This window comes from Hyperolius riggenbachi, chromosome 6 (assembly GCF_040937935.1).
Source record: "Hyperolius riggenbachi isolate aHypRig1 chromosome 6, aHypRig1.pri, whole genome shotgun sequence".
In the NCBI taxonomy this organism is placed as follows: Eukaryota; Metazoa; Chordata; class Amphibia; order Anura; family Hyperoliidae; genus Hyperolius; species Hyperolius riggenbachi.
This window is the reverse complement of record NC_090651.1, coordinates 194,780,715-194,795,890: the sequence shown is the minus strand read 5'-3', so window position 1 is coordinate 194,795,890 and position 15,176 is coordinate 194,780,715. Positions and strand designations below refer to the sequence as shown.

The following is a 15,176-nucleotide window of genomic DNA, read 5'->3' as shown; positions in this document are numbered from 1 at the left end:
ACATGGGCAGGAGGCCCTTTACCTGCAACTTTAACAACACAGACAGATTAAGCCAGTTATATTTTTAGAATGCTATGTCTGCAGAAGCGGCTCCAGCTTACTGATCAGGCATGGCTGTACTTGCACAGGTGCATTATACCAACACTTGTGCATAAAGAGGAGCACTGTTCAGAAACCCGACATGCACTTGCTTTTCTGGCAGCTGTAAACAGCTGTTATTTCCCACAGTGCTACAAGGCTCCCACAGAGTGATGTCAAAACCATGGTCCTCCTGGCATCACACTGTGGGATAGGTTTCACCACAATATCAGCCATACAGAGCCCCCTGATGATCCGTTTGTGAAAAGGAAAATATTTCTCATGAGAAAGGGGGTATCAGCTACTGATTGGGATGAAGTTCAATTCTTGGAATTGAAGTTCAATTCCTGGCTGGGGCTGGGTTTTGCAGGAGATTGCGTGCTTAGATGTGTGTGCATCTCCGCTCCGCTTCAGTCTCCCAGCGGCGAACGCCTCTCAGAGACTGTTAGATGGTGAAACCTCTGTCTATTTACTTAGTACAGCGCTGCGATCTACAGCAGCACTGTACTGGGGACAGCTGTGTGAAACGGCTGTCCCCCTGGGGAACACAGGAGCGATCGGCAGTGATAGGCCGCTTGCTCTGATAGGCAGACAGTGGGAAGGAAGGGGCATTAAAATAATAAAAAAAATCAAGGAAATGTAATAAAGAATAAAGACATAACTATTTATTTATAAATAAACAAACATCTGGGGGTTGATCTGACCCCACCAACAGAAAGCTCTGTTGGTGGAGAGAAAAGGGGGGGGGGGAGATCACTTGTGTGCTGAGTTGTGCGGCCCAGCAGCGAGCCCTTAAAGCTGCAGTGGCCTGATTAGGTAAAAAAATAGCCTGGTCACTAGGGAAGTTTAACACCATGGTCCTCAAGTGGTTAACTGTGCTGTTGGTGCAGTTAGTGTGGTAATGCTGCGTAGTATGCAAAATTGCAGCCATTTCATTTTTTATAGCCCTATTTCAGGTCCACATTCATTGTAAACTGCTAAGGCATTCTGAAGTCACCTTCTTGCTTTAGCGTGTCTTCTGTGTGGTCCATATATTCACAGGATTCCTGAGTCTCCATCTTGTGTTTCTCTCTGTAAAATAAAAAAGAAGAGGATAAAACGTACAGCAAAAGTCAATGATGCACAATCTAGCATGCATGGTAAGCCAGAATGCAAAGAAACAAGCCAGCAGCTAGCAACTATTAAGATACACATCTCCATTTTCGTAATGGGTGTCTACTGTTTTGGATGAAAATAATCTCACTTTTTTTGTTGCTGTAAACAAGTTAATAATAGGGATGAAAACCGTGAGGTTTAGTGGCTTACCTAGTGTATTTGACACCCAGTTCTGATTATTTACAGACAGCCCATCACTCCCCCTCCCCCACCCAAATTAAACCATTTGGGGGGGGGGGGGGTATAAGTGCATTGTATTTTGGGGGAAATTAGTGTGTGTAGCGTGCACTGGGTGTGGCCATGAGAGGATGTGTTAACTGTAAAGTAACAGAGACTCAAAGGCAGTGAGACCAAATTTCCTCCCAAAGCACAATTAAACAAATTGACCCTAAAGTTAATTAGACAACATCCCCCTCCCCCCAAGAAAACCCACATACACAATAAGGCAGATTGGCTTAGATGCTTTCCTTGCATTGAAAGACATCCATAGCTATAATTACTAGGTAATGCCCAGAAATTTGGATCCAGGCATTTTATCTGATTGCCATCTGGAGTCGGGAAGGATTTTTTTCCCTTTTGGGGCTAATTGGACCATGCCTTGTAAGGGTTTTTTCGCCTTCCTTTGGATCAACAGGGATATGTGAGGGAGCCTGCTGGTGTTCTTTATTTTCTGGTTGAACTCGATGGGCGTATGTCTTTTCTCAAGCCAAATAACAATGTAACTATGTACGTAACTATGTAACTATGTGCAGTAAATCTACAGAAACTGCGTGATATCAATATGGTGCAAAATCTGAGGAATGCCATGAAGAATTTCAGGCTCAATAGAATAGATATACAGCCTGGTAGGCCTTCTTATAGTAAAGTTTCTAAGATGGTATCTGTTAGGGGATTTTATGGTGACACACAAAATTCAAACTTATTTTTAACTGGTACATTCTGACATTTTGTGACATTTTAATCTATCGGGTTATCTGACCAGGTGCATACATATATGACGCAGTAGGTTTATTAATGTAAGAAATTTACGTCTTTCCTAATCAAAATTACATCAATAACATTTTAATTAGATCTTATGACCCAAGTGGTGTTCTTATGACATCTAGAGATGGATCGAACCTTCGATTTTGGGTTAGCGAACCTCGAACGCGAACTACCGCAAAAGTCCGTGTTCGCACGAACCATGCAAACTGCAATAGACTTCAATGGGTAGGCGAACTTTGAAAAATACAAACACTGTTTCTGGCCACAAAAGTGATTTAAATGATGTTTCAAGGGGTCTAACACCTGGACGGGGTCAGTGACTACAAGAGGAAAAACATTTTTTTCAAAAAGACCTTATAGTTTTCGATTTTAAAATTCTCCTTCTGACCGTGGGAAAATTAAACGCCCGCAGACTTTAGCGGTTAATAGTAAAGTCCCCTTACATAGTAGAAACACCAAATTTGCAGGGCATGTAGAGGGGGACAGTGACTACAGGAGGCCTTTTATTTTTCCAAAAAGACCTTATATTTTTTGAGAAAATCAATTTTAAAATTTCTAAGAAAAATACTATACATTTAAAATTGTAAATGACAGTTCTTAGGGAAACAATTCTCGCCGACGTTAGCAGTTAATAGCAAAGGCCCCTTACAGCCTAGCAACACCAAATATGCAGGATATGTTAAAAAGATAGTGGGAAACAATATTTTTTATTTAATTTTTTTTTATGTTCAGAGTGTGGGAAATTTCCCCCAAAAAATGACACGGGGTCCCCCCTCCTGAGCTCTCTGTAACCCCTTGTCCCCCATGCAGGCTGGGATAGCCAGAATGCGGAGCCCCCGCCACGTGGGGCTTCGCACCCTGGGCTATACCAGCCCGCATGGTCCATGGTATGGGGGGGCTCTGGGGGAGAGGGGCAGCCAAGCCTTCCCCTCTCCCCCCGAGCCCTTGTCCAATCCATGGACAAGGGGTTCTTCCCCACCTCCGGTGCCCCAGGAGGAGGTGGGGGTGACAACTCCCTGGGGGTGGTTCATGGTGGCATCTGGGAGTCCCCTTTAAGAAGGGGACCCCAGATGCCCATCCCCCTCACAGGAGAAATGAGTTACCCATTTCCACAAAGGGTTAAATGAAATAAAAACACAACGACGAAAAAAGTCTTTTAATGTTCTTAATTAACCAGAAAAAGTTACCTGTACCTTTAAGAAAAAGTTCCCATGCCAATATCCTCAGGAAAAGTTCCCACGCTATAATCTGTTATGTCCCACGATGACAGTATCCTCTATCTTGCGATCTTCAGAAATACTTACCTGTACCTTTAAAAAAAGTTCCCACGCCAATATCCTCGGAAATGTTCAACGCCAATATCCTCTCATCTTGCGATCTTCAATTAAGTTGATTGGAGATCTCCCACGAGGTATACTAATTAGTATAGCAGAGAATGCGTCCGCATAGGACGCATAGCGCCGACTCCCACTGTCCTCCCCGCCTCCTCACCTGTCACCCTCACCTAGCCTGGCACCTGGTGCACCAATGAGTGCACCAGGTGCTAGGCTAGGTGAGGGTGACAGGTGAAGGCAGGTGGGGAGAGACAGCGGGAGCCGGCAGCTATGCGTCCTCACAGGACGCATTCTCAGCTATACTAACCGGTTCATCATGATCTGGTTCTTTTTAAGGATTGAATCGAATGAATCGGCTCTGAACCTTTTTTTAAAGGTACAGGTAAGTATTTCTGAAGATCACAAGATTGATGATACTGTCGTCGTGGGACATAACAGATTATAGTGTGGGAACTTTTCCCGAGGATATTGGCATGGGAACTTTTTCTTAAAGGTAGATGTAAGTATTTCTGATGAATTAAGAACATTAACGGACTTTTTTCGTCGTTGTGTTTTATTTCATTTAACCCTTTGCGGAAATGGGTAAGGGGTACTTTGTACCCCTATACTAATTTCTCCTGGGAGGGGGGTAGGCATCTGGGGTCCTCTTCTTAAAGGAGACTCCCAGATGCCACCATGAACCCCCCCCACACACACAGAATCGTCCCCCCCACCTCCTCCTGGGGCACTGGAGGTAGGGAAGGGCTCCTTGCTCATGGATTGGACAAGAGCTCGGGGGGGGGGGGGAGAGGGAAAGGATTGGCCGCGCCGCTCCCTCTGAGCCCCCCCATACCATGGACCATGCGGGCTGGTGTAGCCCAGGGTACGAAGCTCCACACGGCTGGGACTGCGCATTCTGGCTATCCCAGCCTGCATGGCGGGACAAGGGGTTACAGAGAGCTTGGGAGGGGAGACCCCATGTCATTTTGGGGGGAAATTTCCCACACTCTGAACATAACAAAAAAACAATACATTTAAAATATATATATTTATATGTATTATATTATATATAAGCAGCTTAGCTTCTGTGGTGTATATCTCTGATAGGCAAGCCTTACTAAGCAGGCATTACAGCCAGAACTTAGTAAAGTCAGAATATTTCTACAGCGTTATCTTAATATAAACATATCCTTGTACAGAAAATAGACAGCTTACTGAAGAAAATGACATAAAGGGTCACCCTAACCAACAATCTAGCTCTGATTAAAGAATAACAAAAGTTTGCATTCTTAAAACAGAAATAATTTGCGATAATTCAGGTTGGAGTGAGCTTGAGATGTCTCCCAGTGCATCACTGCTGAATATATGCAAATTAACCATTGTCACCCTTAGAAGCTAAACACACCTCCAGAACCGCTGGAATGCAATGATGTGTCAGCTTGTTAATTTGTACAGAGCCATAATAATCCAACATGCATACAGACTGTTTCGGATAGTTTGATCCTCATCAGTGCATGGCATGGATTAATTTGGCTCTATGGAGTAGGGCTTGTAACACCGAGAGGTACTGAGTACCGACTAACCAGCAAGCTCATGGTGAACCAAAACTCATTGTATTGTGTGTGAGGGGCTACAATGGTCCTAAAAGCCCCCTTACTAAAATACTAAAGAAAACAAAAGTTTGCTTTCTTAAAACAGAAAGAATTTGCGATAATACAGGTTGGAGTGAGCTTGAGATGTCTCCCAGTGCATCACTGCTGAATATATGAAAATTAACCATTGTCACCCTTAGACGCTAAACACACCTCCATAACCGCTGAAATGCAATGATGTGTCAGTTTATTAATTTGTACAGAGCCATAATAATCCAACATGCATACAGACTGTTTCGGATAGTTTGATCCTCATCAGTGCATGGCATGGATTAATTTGGCTCTATGGAGTAGGGCTTGTAACACCGAGAGGTACAGGTGAACCAGAACTCATTGGAGTGTGTGAGGGGCTACAATGGTCTTAAAAGCCCCCTTACTAAAATACTAAGGAAAACAAAAGTTTGCTTTCTTAAAACAGAAAGAATTTGTGATAATTCAGGTTGGAGTGAGCTTGAGATGTCTCCCAATGCATCACTGCTGAATATAGTGCATCACTGGCTTGCCCAGTGCATCACTGCTGATTAAAGAATAACCCTGCTTATAATAATAAAATCTTCAAATTCACTCAAATCATTTGCAAAACATTTTTAACATACATAACCAACTTAAATCAAGATGGAGATCATGATTTCTCTGCATTAATATGAGGTTTTCTGACAGCCAGGGTTGCAGGAAAATGATAGAATCTTGCTTGCCTTGTTGCTTGTTAACTGTTAGCATAAAGTCTATAATCAGAATTAAAAGTCATGTAATCTTTTTTTCATGCAAATCTTTGTTTATTGAGTGGAATCCACCTGGAGTCCTGGACCCTGTTGGCGGTGGTGGAGAAGGCAGTCAAGCGGCTTGCAGGCAGAGATGCTGTGTAGGGACTTACTTAGTCTTTGGGCAGGAAGCAGCGGCATATGCAGGCAGAGATGCTGTGTGGGGACTGCCTTAGTCTTCGGGCAGGTAGTCACGCGGTGTGCAGGCAGAGATGCTGTGTGGGGAATGACTTAGTCTTCGGGCAGGCAGTAGCCCTTCGGGATCCATGCCTCATTCATTTTAATAAAGGTGAGGTACTGAACACTTTTTTGACCTAGGCGACTTCTCTTGTCAGTGGCAATGCCTCCTGCTGTGCTGTAGGTCCTTTCTGATAGGATGCTTGAGGCGGGGCAAGCCATAAGTAGGATGACAAATTTTGACAGCTCCCAGTAGTCCAGGGGTTCATCGCTGCTCAGAGTGTCTATATTTACTTACTCGCGGCCAGGTAGTCAGCTACCTGCCGGTCGAGGCGCTCGTGGAGGGTGGATCTGGAAGGGCTGAGGCGAGGCGTTGGACTAAAGAAAGTCCACATGTCCGACATCACCATCAGATTGCTAGATCATCCTGTCCTTGCCTGCGTGGACATGGGAGGAGGAGGAGGATTACTGGTACCTTTTTTCCGTTCTGCTGTGACATCACCTTTAAATGCACTGTAAAGCATACTTGACAAATTGTTATGCAAGTGCTGCATCCTTTCAGCCTTCTGGTAATTTGGTAACATCTCCGCCACTTTATTCTTATACCAAAGGTCTAGTAGCGTTGCCACCCAGTACAGGTCATTCCTCTTGAGCCTTTTTATATGGGGGTCCCTCAACAGGCTCGATAGCATGAAAGACCCTCATCTGCACAAGGTTGGATGCTGACCTAAAAGTCATCTCCTCTTCCTCTTCCTCAGTGATGTCAAGGAAGTTTTCCTCCTCCCCCCAGCCATGAACAATACCACGGGTACCCGAAAGGTGAGCAGCACAAGCCCCTGCGATCCCTGCTGCAGTTGCTCTTCCATCTCCTCCTCAAAGCCACCTTCCTCCTCTGACTCCTCTTCCTCTGACTCCCTCTCCTCCTCCCCCCTCCTCTGTGCTGCCGCAAGTGTTGACAACAAATCTGGTTCCCACAACTCTTCCTCCTCTTCCTGTTCACGTTCCTCTACAGCTTGATCCACCACTCTTCTCAAGGCACGCTCCAGGAAGAAAGCTTATGGGATCAGGTCGCTGATGGCGCCTTCACTGCGACTCACCAGGTTTGTCACCTCCTCAAGCAGACGCATGAGCCTGCAGGCATTATGCATAAGTGTCCAGTACCGCTGCAAGAAAATCCCCAGCTCCCCAGAGCCTGCTCTAGCACCGTAGCTGTACAGATACTCATTGATGGCTTCCTCCTGTTGTAGCAGGTGGTCAAACATGAGGAGTGTTGAATTATAGTGAGTCGGGCTATCGCAAATCAAGCGCCTCACTGGCAAATTCTTCTTCGTTGAATATTGGCGAAGCACACCATGGCCGTGTAGGAACGCCTGAAATGTGCACACACTTTCCTGGACTGCTTCAGGACCTCCTGTAAGCCTGGAAACTTACACACAAATCATTTGAATATAAGATTCAGCACATGTGCCAGCGGGTGAAGTGTCGCAGCGACACATAGTCAGGGTGGATGAGTGGAGGCCTCATGGTGTGCGCCGGGTGGTGGGCCCACATATGTTACACTGTGGTTGGGAAACTGTATGATTTGCATAGGCATTAGCTGGGCGATCTATGCAGGATAAACCTCCACAGTGACAGTGGGATTTTTGAAACAGCAGCTCGATAGTGGTACTTGTTGTTTTTAGGATGTTTTAATATGGAGTTTATGGGCTCCGGGTTATCAGGATTCTGCAAGCCACAAATAAAAGTTATATAAGCGCATGTAGACTTTCTGGTTTTGTTTTGATTGTGCTATTGTTGTAATGGTACCGGGCTGTCTCCTCTCAATTGAGTGGCGCTATGATTAAGACGTGGCCACTGGATTTATCTAGTATGCAAATACTTTGTAGAACCACCTTTTGCTGCCATTACAGCTGCCAGTCTTTTAGGGTATGTCTCTACCAGCTTTGCACATCTAGAGACTGAAATCCCTGCCCATTTTTCTTTGCAAAACAGCTCCAGCTCAGTCAGCAGGGGCGCCGCGAGGCATAAAGCGAACCAAGCGGTCGCTTGGGGCCTCAAGATCGTAGGGGCCTCGGCGGCTCAGTGACGTCGGCGTGACGTCACTGTTTTCCCGCAGCCGCGCGGGGCTGGCAGAGCAGAGTAGGGCAGGGCTACGGGAAGATGGCCGCCGCCGAAGCCCTGCTCTGGAGACTATGCCTCCAGTACAGGGCTTCGGGTGGCCATCTTCCCGTAGCCCTGATTCAATCAGCGTGGGAGATTGGAGGAGGGAGGGAGCTCCGTGGGAACTGCGCGCCTGAGGAGCCGGCCAGGAGAGGAGACAGGGAGAGAAGACTTCTGCCAGTGCCAGGTGAGTAAATTCTTTTATTTTTGCAGCTCTGAAAATGTGCCCTAATTGCATTTGATATCTGCTGAACTGTTCCCTAATTGTGTTTGATTTCTGCTGAACTGTGCCCTAATTGTGTTTGATTTCTGCTGAACTGTGCCCTAATTGTGTTTGATTTCTGCTGAACTGTGCCCTAATTGTGTTTGATTTCTGCTGAACTGTTGGCTAATTGTGTTTGATTTCTGCTGAACTGTGCCCTAATTGTGTTTGATTTCTGCTGAACTGTGCCCTAATTGTGTTTGATTTCTGCCGAACTGTGCCCTAATTGTGTTTGATTTCTGCTGAACTGTGCCCTAATTGTGTTTGATTTCTGCTGAACTGTGCCCTAATTGTGTTTGATTTCTGCTGAACTGTTGCCTAATTGTGTTTGATTTCTGCTGAACTGTGCCCTAATTGTGTTTGATTTCTGCTGAACTGTGCCCTAATTGTGTTTGATTTCTGCTGAACTGTGCCCTAATTGTGTTTGATTTCTGCTGAACTGTGCCCTAATTGTGTTTGATTTCTGCTGAACTGTTGCCTAATTGTGTTTAATTTCTGCTGAAAATATGCCCTAATTGCGTTTGATATCTGCTGAAAACGTGCCCTAATTGCGTTTGATTTCTGCTGAACTGTGCCCTAATTGCGTTTGATTTCTGCTGAACTGTGCCCTAATTGCATTTGATTTCTGCTGAAAATGTGCCCTAATTGCGTTTGATTTCTGCTGAAAATGTGCCCAAATTGCGTTTGATTTCTGCTAAAATGTGGCCCTAATTGCGCTTGATTTCTGCTGAAAAAGTGCCATAATTACGTTTGATTTCTGCTGAAAATGTGCCCAAATTGCGTTTGATTTCTGCTGAAATGTGGCCCAAATTGCGTTTGATTTCTGCTGAAAATGTGCCCAAATTGCGTTTGATTTCTGCTGAAAATGTGCCCTAATTTCGTTTGATTTCTGCTGAAAATGTGCCCAAATTGTGTTTGATTTCTGCTGAAATGTGGCCCTAATTGCGTTTGATTTCTGCTGAAAATGTGCCCAAATTGCATTTGATTTCTGCTGAAATGTGGCCCAAATTGCGTTTCGTTTCTGCTGAAATGTGGCCCAAATTGCGTTTGATTTCTGCTGAAATGTTGCACAAATTGTGTTTTTATTTTCTGGTGTCTGGGGTAACTGTTGCTGCATTTATTATTTAATGGTCATAGTTGGCTATATTTGCTGTGCTACGGTTAAGCTCCGCCCATACAATGTCATGGCCAAATCCATCTTTCGGCGCGGCGCGCTACGTGCGCCTCAATCACCCCCACATCCATTTTCCCCGCAAACAGCCCCGCCCCAATCCACCCTCCAGCTCCACCCACATGGCATGGCCACGCCCATTTATGCGGGATAGCCACACCCATTTTTCGCCTAGGGCCACTTCCTACAGTCCGCTTGGGGCCACAAAAACCTTAGCTGCACCCCTGTCAGTCAGGTTAGATGGACAGCGTTTGTGAACAGCAGTTTTCAGATCTTGCCACAGATTCTCGATTGGATTTAGATCTAGACTTTAATTGAGCTATTCTAACACATGGATATGTTTTGTTTTAAACCATTCTATTGTTGCCCTGGCTTTATGTTGAGGGTCGTTGTCCTGCTGGAAGGTGAACCTCTGCCCCAGTCTCAAGTCTTTTGCAGACTCCAAGAGGTTTTTCCAAGATTGCCCTGTATTTGGTTCCATCCATCTTCCCATCAACTCTGACCAGCTTCCCAGTCCCTGCTGAAGAGAAGCACCCCAGAGCATGATGCTGCCACCACCATATTTGACAGTGGTGATGGTGTGTTCAGAGTGATGTGCAGAGTTAGTTTTACGCCACAAATAGCGTTTTGCATTTTGGCCAAAAAGTTCCATTTTGGTCTCATCTGACCAGAGCACCTTCTTCCACATGTTTGCTGTGTCCCCCACATGGCTTGTTGCAAACTGCAAACAAGACTTCTTATGCTTTTCTGTTAACAATGGCTTTCTCCTTGCCACTCTTCCATAAAGGCCAACTTTGTGCAGTGCACGACTAATAGTTGTCCTATGGACAGATTCCCCCACCTAAGCTGTAGATCTCTGCAGCTCGCCCAGAGTCACCATGGGCCCCTTGACTGCATTTCTGTTCAGCGCTCTCCTTGTTCGGCCTGCGAGTTTAGGTGGACGGCCTTGTCTTGGTAGGTTTACAGTTGTGCCATACTGCTTCCATTTCTGAATGATCGTTTGAACAGTGCTCCGTGAGATTTTCAAGGCTTTGGAAATCTTTTTGTAGCCTAAGCCTGCTTTAAACTTCTCAATAACTTTATCCCTGACCTGTCTGGTGTGTTTTTTGGACTTCATGGTGTTGTTGCTCCCAATTTTCTCTTAGACAACCTCAGAGGCTTTCACAGAGCAGCTGCATTTGTACTGACATTAGATTATACACAAGTGCACTCTATTTAGTCATTAGCACTCATCAGGCAATGTCTATGGGCAACTGACTGCACTCAGACCAAAGGGGGCTGAATAATTACACACACCCCATTTTGCAATAATTTATTTGTAAAAAATGTTTGGAATCATGTATGATTTTCATTCCACTTCTCACGTGTACACCACTTTGTATTGGTCTTTTACGTGGAATTCCAATAAAATTGATTCATATTTGTGGCAGCAATGTGACAAAAATGTGGAAAATTTCAAGGGGGACGAATACTTTTGCAAGCCACTGTATACCCCCTCCCCCTTCCCCAATCAGGAGGCAGTTGGGGAATCTTACTTTTCTGTTTGTAGCTGGGGACAGAAGATGGCTAGGAGTCAGGAGTGACAAGCATATCTCTCTCTCTGATTAGTGCACAATGCAGACATCACCTGTAAACAAGAGGAGGCGCTACTGGCACGCTCGACTCACACAGACTCAGCAAGAGGCAGCAGCAGGTTTCTGGAGTCTCCGCCCCATCACCCCCAGCAGCACCAGTGGGCAGAGCTACCACTTGCAGCAGCCACAGACGGACCCAGAGTCTGCAGCCAGCAGGTAGAAATGTGGCCAGTGCCAGTTGAATGCACATCACGTGCGCACCCCTGGAAGCCGGCGCCCTGAGCGACCGATTTGGTCGCTCAGGTCAAAGGCCGACCACGTATAGAAGAGTATAGTAGAACTACAAATCCTAGCAACTCACTGTGGCCTGTATCCAGTGTAAGTGTAACCCACACAGATATCAATAGCAGATACAGTTGCAAGCCTAGCACCGCTTATGATGGACAGTGTGCTGGCTTGCTTGCAATAGTTAGAAGAGTATAGTAGAACTACAAAGCCCAGCAACTCACTGTGGCCTGTATGCAGTGTAAGTGTAACCCACACAGATATCAATAACAGATACAGTAGCAAGCTAAGCACTAGAGATGGCTCAAACCTCCGATTTTGTGTTCGTGAACCTCGAACGCAAACTTCTGCAAAAGTTCACATTCGCGCGAACCATGCAAACCGCAACATACTTCAATGGGCAGGCAAACTTTAAAAACTACAAACACGCTTTCTGGCCACAAAAGTGATGGAAAAGATGTTCAAGGGGTCTAACACCTGGAGGGGGGCATTTATTTATTTATTGTATTTATAAAACGCCAACATATTACGCAGGGCATGATGGAGTGGGATACATGCCAAAAGTCCCAAGGAAAATTGCGGATTGACACAGAGCAGAAGAGTTTTAAGAGCAGAAATCACATTGCATTCCTAAATTAGAGGCATAAATTGCTTGAAAACATCTTGCGTGTGTAGACATGGATCAGCAGGTAGTGTAAGTAGTGTACTGCTTCACACTGACAGACCAAACTCACTGTGTATCGCTCAGCAAACAGCTGTTTGTGTAGTGATGGCCATGCTGTACTGGTGCGCACGATGGCGAGAGTGCAGGTGATGGCGGGTTTCAAGACCATATGGTCGGGCTGAGGTAGATGAATGACAGAACAACCGTGACTGTCCAGCTGATCGAATTTGGTCTGTCCACAATGAAGTAACGACCTTATTATTTTGGGTCAGGTGTTCCCCCTAACACACTCATATAGCCGGTCATTGCTTCATTGTGATACGCAAGCCCCTTCACCGTGGCAAGGTAACGATCACGAAGGGGAATGGATACATGTCCACCTGGAGTCCTAGACCCTGTTGGTGGTGGTGGAGAAGGCAGTCAAGTGGCCTGCAGGCAGAGATGCTGTGTGGGGACCGACTTAGTATTGGGGCAGGCAGTAACACGGCGTGCAGACAGAGATTCTGTGTGTAGGGAATGACTTAGTCTTCGGGCAGGCAGTAGCCCTCCGGGATCCATGTCTCATTCATTTTGATAAAGGTGAGGTACTGAACACTTTTTTGACCTAGGCGACTTCTCTTCTCACTGACAATGCCTCCAGCTGTGCTGAAGGTCCATTCTGACAGGACGCTTGAGGCAGGGCAAGCCAGAAGTTGAAAGGCAAATTGTGATAGCTCTGGCCACAGGTCAAGCCTGCACACCCAGTAGTCCAGGGGTTCATTGCTGCTCAGAGCGTCTATATCCGCACTTAAGGCCAGGTAGCCGAGGCGTTGGTGGATCCGGAAGGGCTAAGGGGAGGTGTTGGATTAAAAAATGTCCGCATGTCCGACATTACCATGAGATCGCTAGAGCATCCTGTCCTTACCTACATGGACTTGGGCGGAGAAGGAAGATTACTGGCAGTGGCACCTTTATTCCGTTGTGCTGTGACAACACCCTTAAAGAGACTCCGTAACAAAATTGCATCCTGTTTTTTATCATCCTACAAGTTCCAAAAGCTATTCTAATGTGTTCTGGCTTACTGCAGCACGTTCTACTATCACCATCTCTGTAATAAATCAACTTATCTCTCTCTTGTCAGACTTGTCAGCCTGTGTCTGGAAGGCTGCCAAGTTCTTCAGTGTTGTGGTTCTGTGATGCATCTCCCCCCTCCAGGCCCCTCTCTGCACACTGCCTGTGTATTATTTAGATTAGGGCAGCTTCTCTCTTCTCTCTTATCTTTTACAAGCTGGATAAATCCTCCTCTGAGCTGGCTGGGCTTTCACATACTGAGGAATTACATACAGGCAGAGCTGTCTGCACTCTGCAGGAAGAAACAGCCTGACACTTCAGTGGAAGATAGCTGCAGGGGGAAAGAAACACACAAATGATCTCTTGAGATTCAAAAGGAAGGGTGTATACAGCCTTCTTGTGTATGGGTGTATTTTCCATGTGTGGACATACTGTACATCAACCTACTTCCTGTTTTGGTGGCCATTTTGTTTGTTTATAAACAAACTTATTAACCTGCCCGGCGTTCTATTAAGATCGCCAGGCAGGCTGCGGGAGGGTTTTTTTTTAATAAAAAAAAAACTATTTCATGCAGCCAACTGAAAGTTGGCTGCATGAAAGCCCACTAGAGGGCGCTCCGGAGGCGTTCTTCCGATCGCCTCCGGCGCCCAGAATAAACAAGGAAGGCCGCAATGAGCAGCCTTCCTTGTTTTGCTTACATCGTCGCCATAGCGACGAGCGGAGTGACGTCATCGACGTCAGCCGACGTCCTGACGTCAGCCGCCTCCTATCCAGCCCTTAGCGCTGGCCGGAACTTTTTGTTCCGGCTACGCTGGGCTCAGGCGGCTGGGGGGACCCTCTTTCGCCGCTGCTCGCGGCGAATCGCCGCAGAGCGGCGGCGATCAGGCAGCACACGCGGCTGGCAAAGTGCCGGCTGCATGTGCTGCTTTTTATTTGAGCCAAATCGGCCCAGCAGGGCCTGAGCGGCAGGCTCCGGCGGTACTGGACGAGCTGAGCTCGTCCAGACCGCCCAGCAGGTTAAAACTGTGTTTAACCACTTTTAATGCGGCGAGGAGCAGCGAAATTGTGACAGAGGGTAATAGGAGATGTCCCCTAACGCACTGGTATGCTTACTTTTGTGCGATTTTAACAATACAGATTCTCTTTAAACGCACTGTAAAGAATACTTGCCAGCTTGTTCTGCAAGTGCTGCATCCTTTCTGCCTTCTGTAAATTTGTTAACATCTCCGCCACTTAGTAGCGTTGCCACCCAGTACAGGTCATTCTCCTTGAGTTTTTTTATATGGGGGTCCCTCAACAGGCTGGACAGCATGAAAGACCCCATCTGCACAAAGTCGGATGCCGACCTACTAGCCATCGTCTCTTGCTCCTCCTCAGTGATCTCAGGTAAGTTCTCCTCCTCCCCCCAGCCACGAAAGGTGAGCAGCACAAGCCCCCTGCGATGCTTGCTGCGGTTGTTCTTCCACCTCTTCCTCAAAAAACACCTTCCTCATCTGACTCCTCTTCCCTAGATGACTCCTCCTTCACCTCCTCTTCCTCCCCCTCCTCTGTGCTGCCGCAGGTGTTGATGACAAACCTGGTTCTGGTCATGATTGTTCCCACAACTCTTCCTCCTCTTCCTGTTTACGCTGCTGTACAGCTTGATCCACCACTCTATGCATGGCACGCTCCAGGAAGAAAACATATGGGATTAAGTCGCTGATGGCACCTTCACTGCGACTCACCAGGTTTGTCACTTCCTCAAACGGATGCATGAGCCTGCAGGCATTATGGATGCTTGTCCAGTACCTCAGCAAGAAAATCCCCAGCTCCCCAGAGCCTGTTCTAGCACTAGTACAGATACTTGTTGACAGCTTTCTACTGTTGTAGCAGGCGGTCAAACATGAGGAG

General features: G+C 46.4%; 1 protein-coding gene across 3 annotated transcripts in view; it reads right to left on the bottom strand.

Moving 5' to 3' along the window:
• Positions 1-15,176, bottom strand: part of HEPACAM (hepatic and glial cell adhesion molecule) — a 467,036-nt gene that overhangs the window by 201,571 nt on the left and 250,289 nt on the right. For all 3 annotated transcript variants that reach the window (XM_068242699.1, XM_068242701.1, XM_068242700.1), the window contains exon 6: positions 1,076-1,149. In XM_068242699.1, coding sequence (XP_068098800.1) covers positions 1,076-1,149 — 74 coding nt within the window. The remainder of the gene's footprint in view (positions 1-1,075; positions 1,150-15,176) is intronic.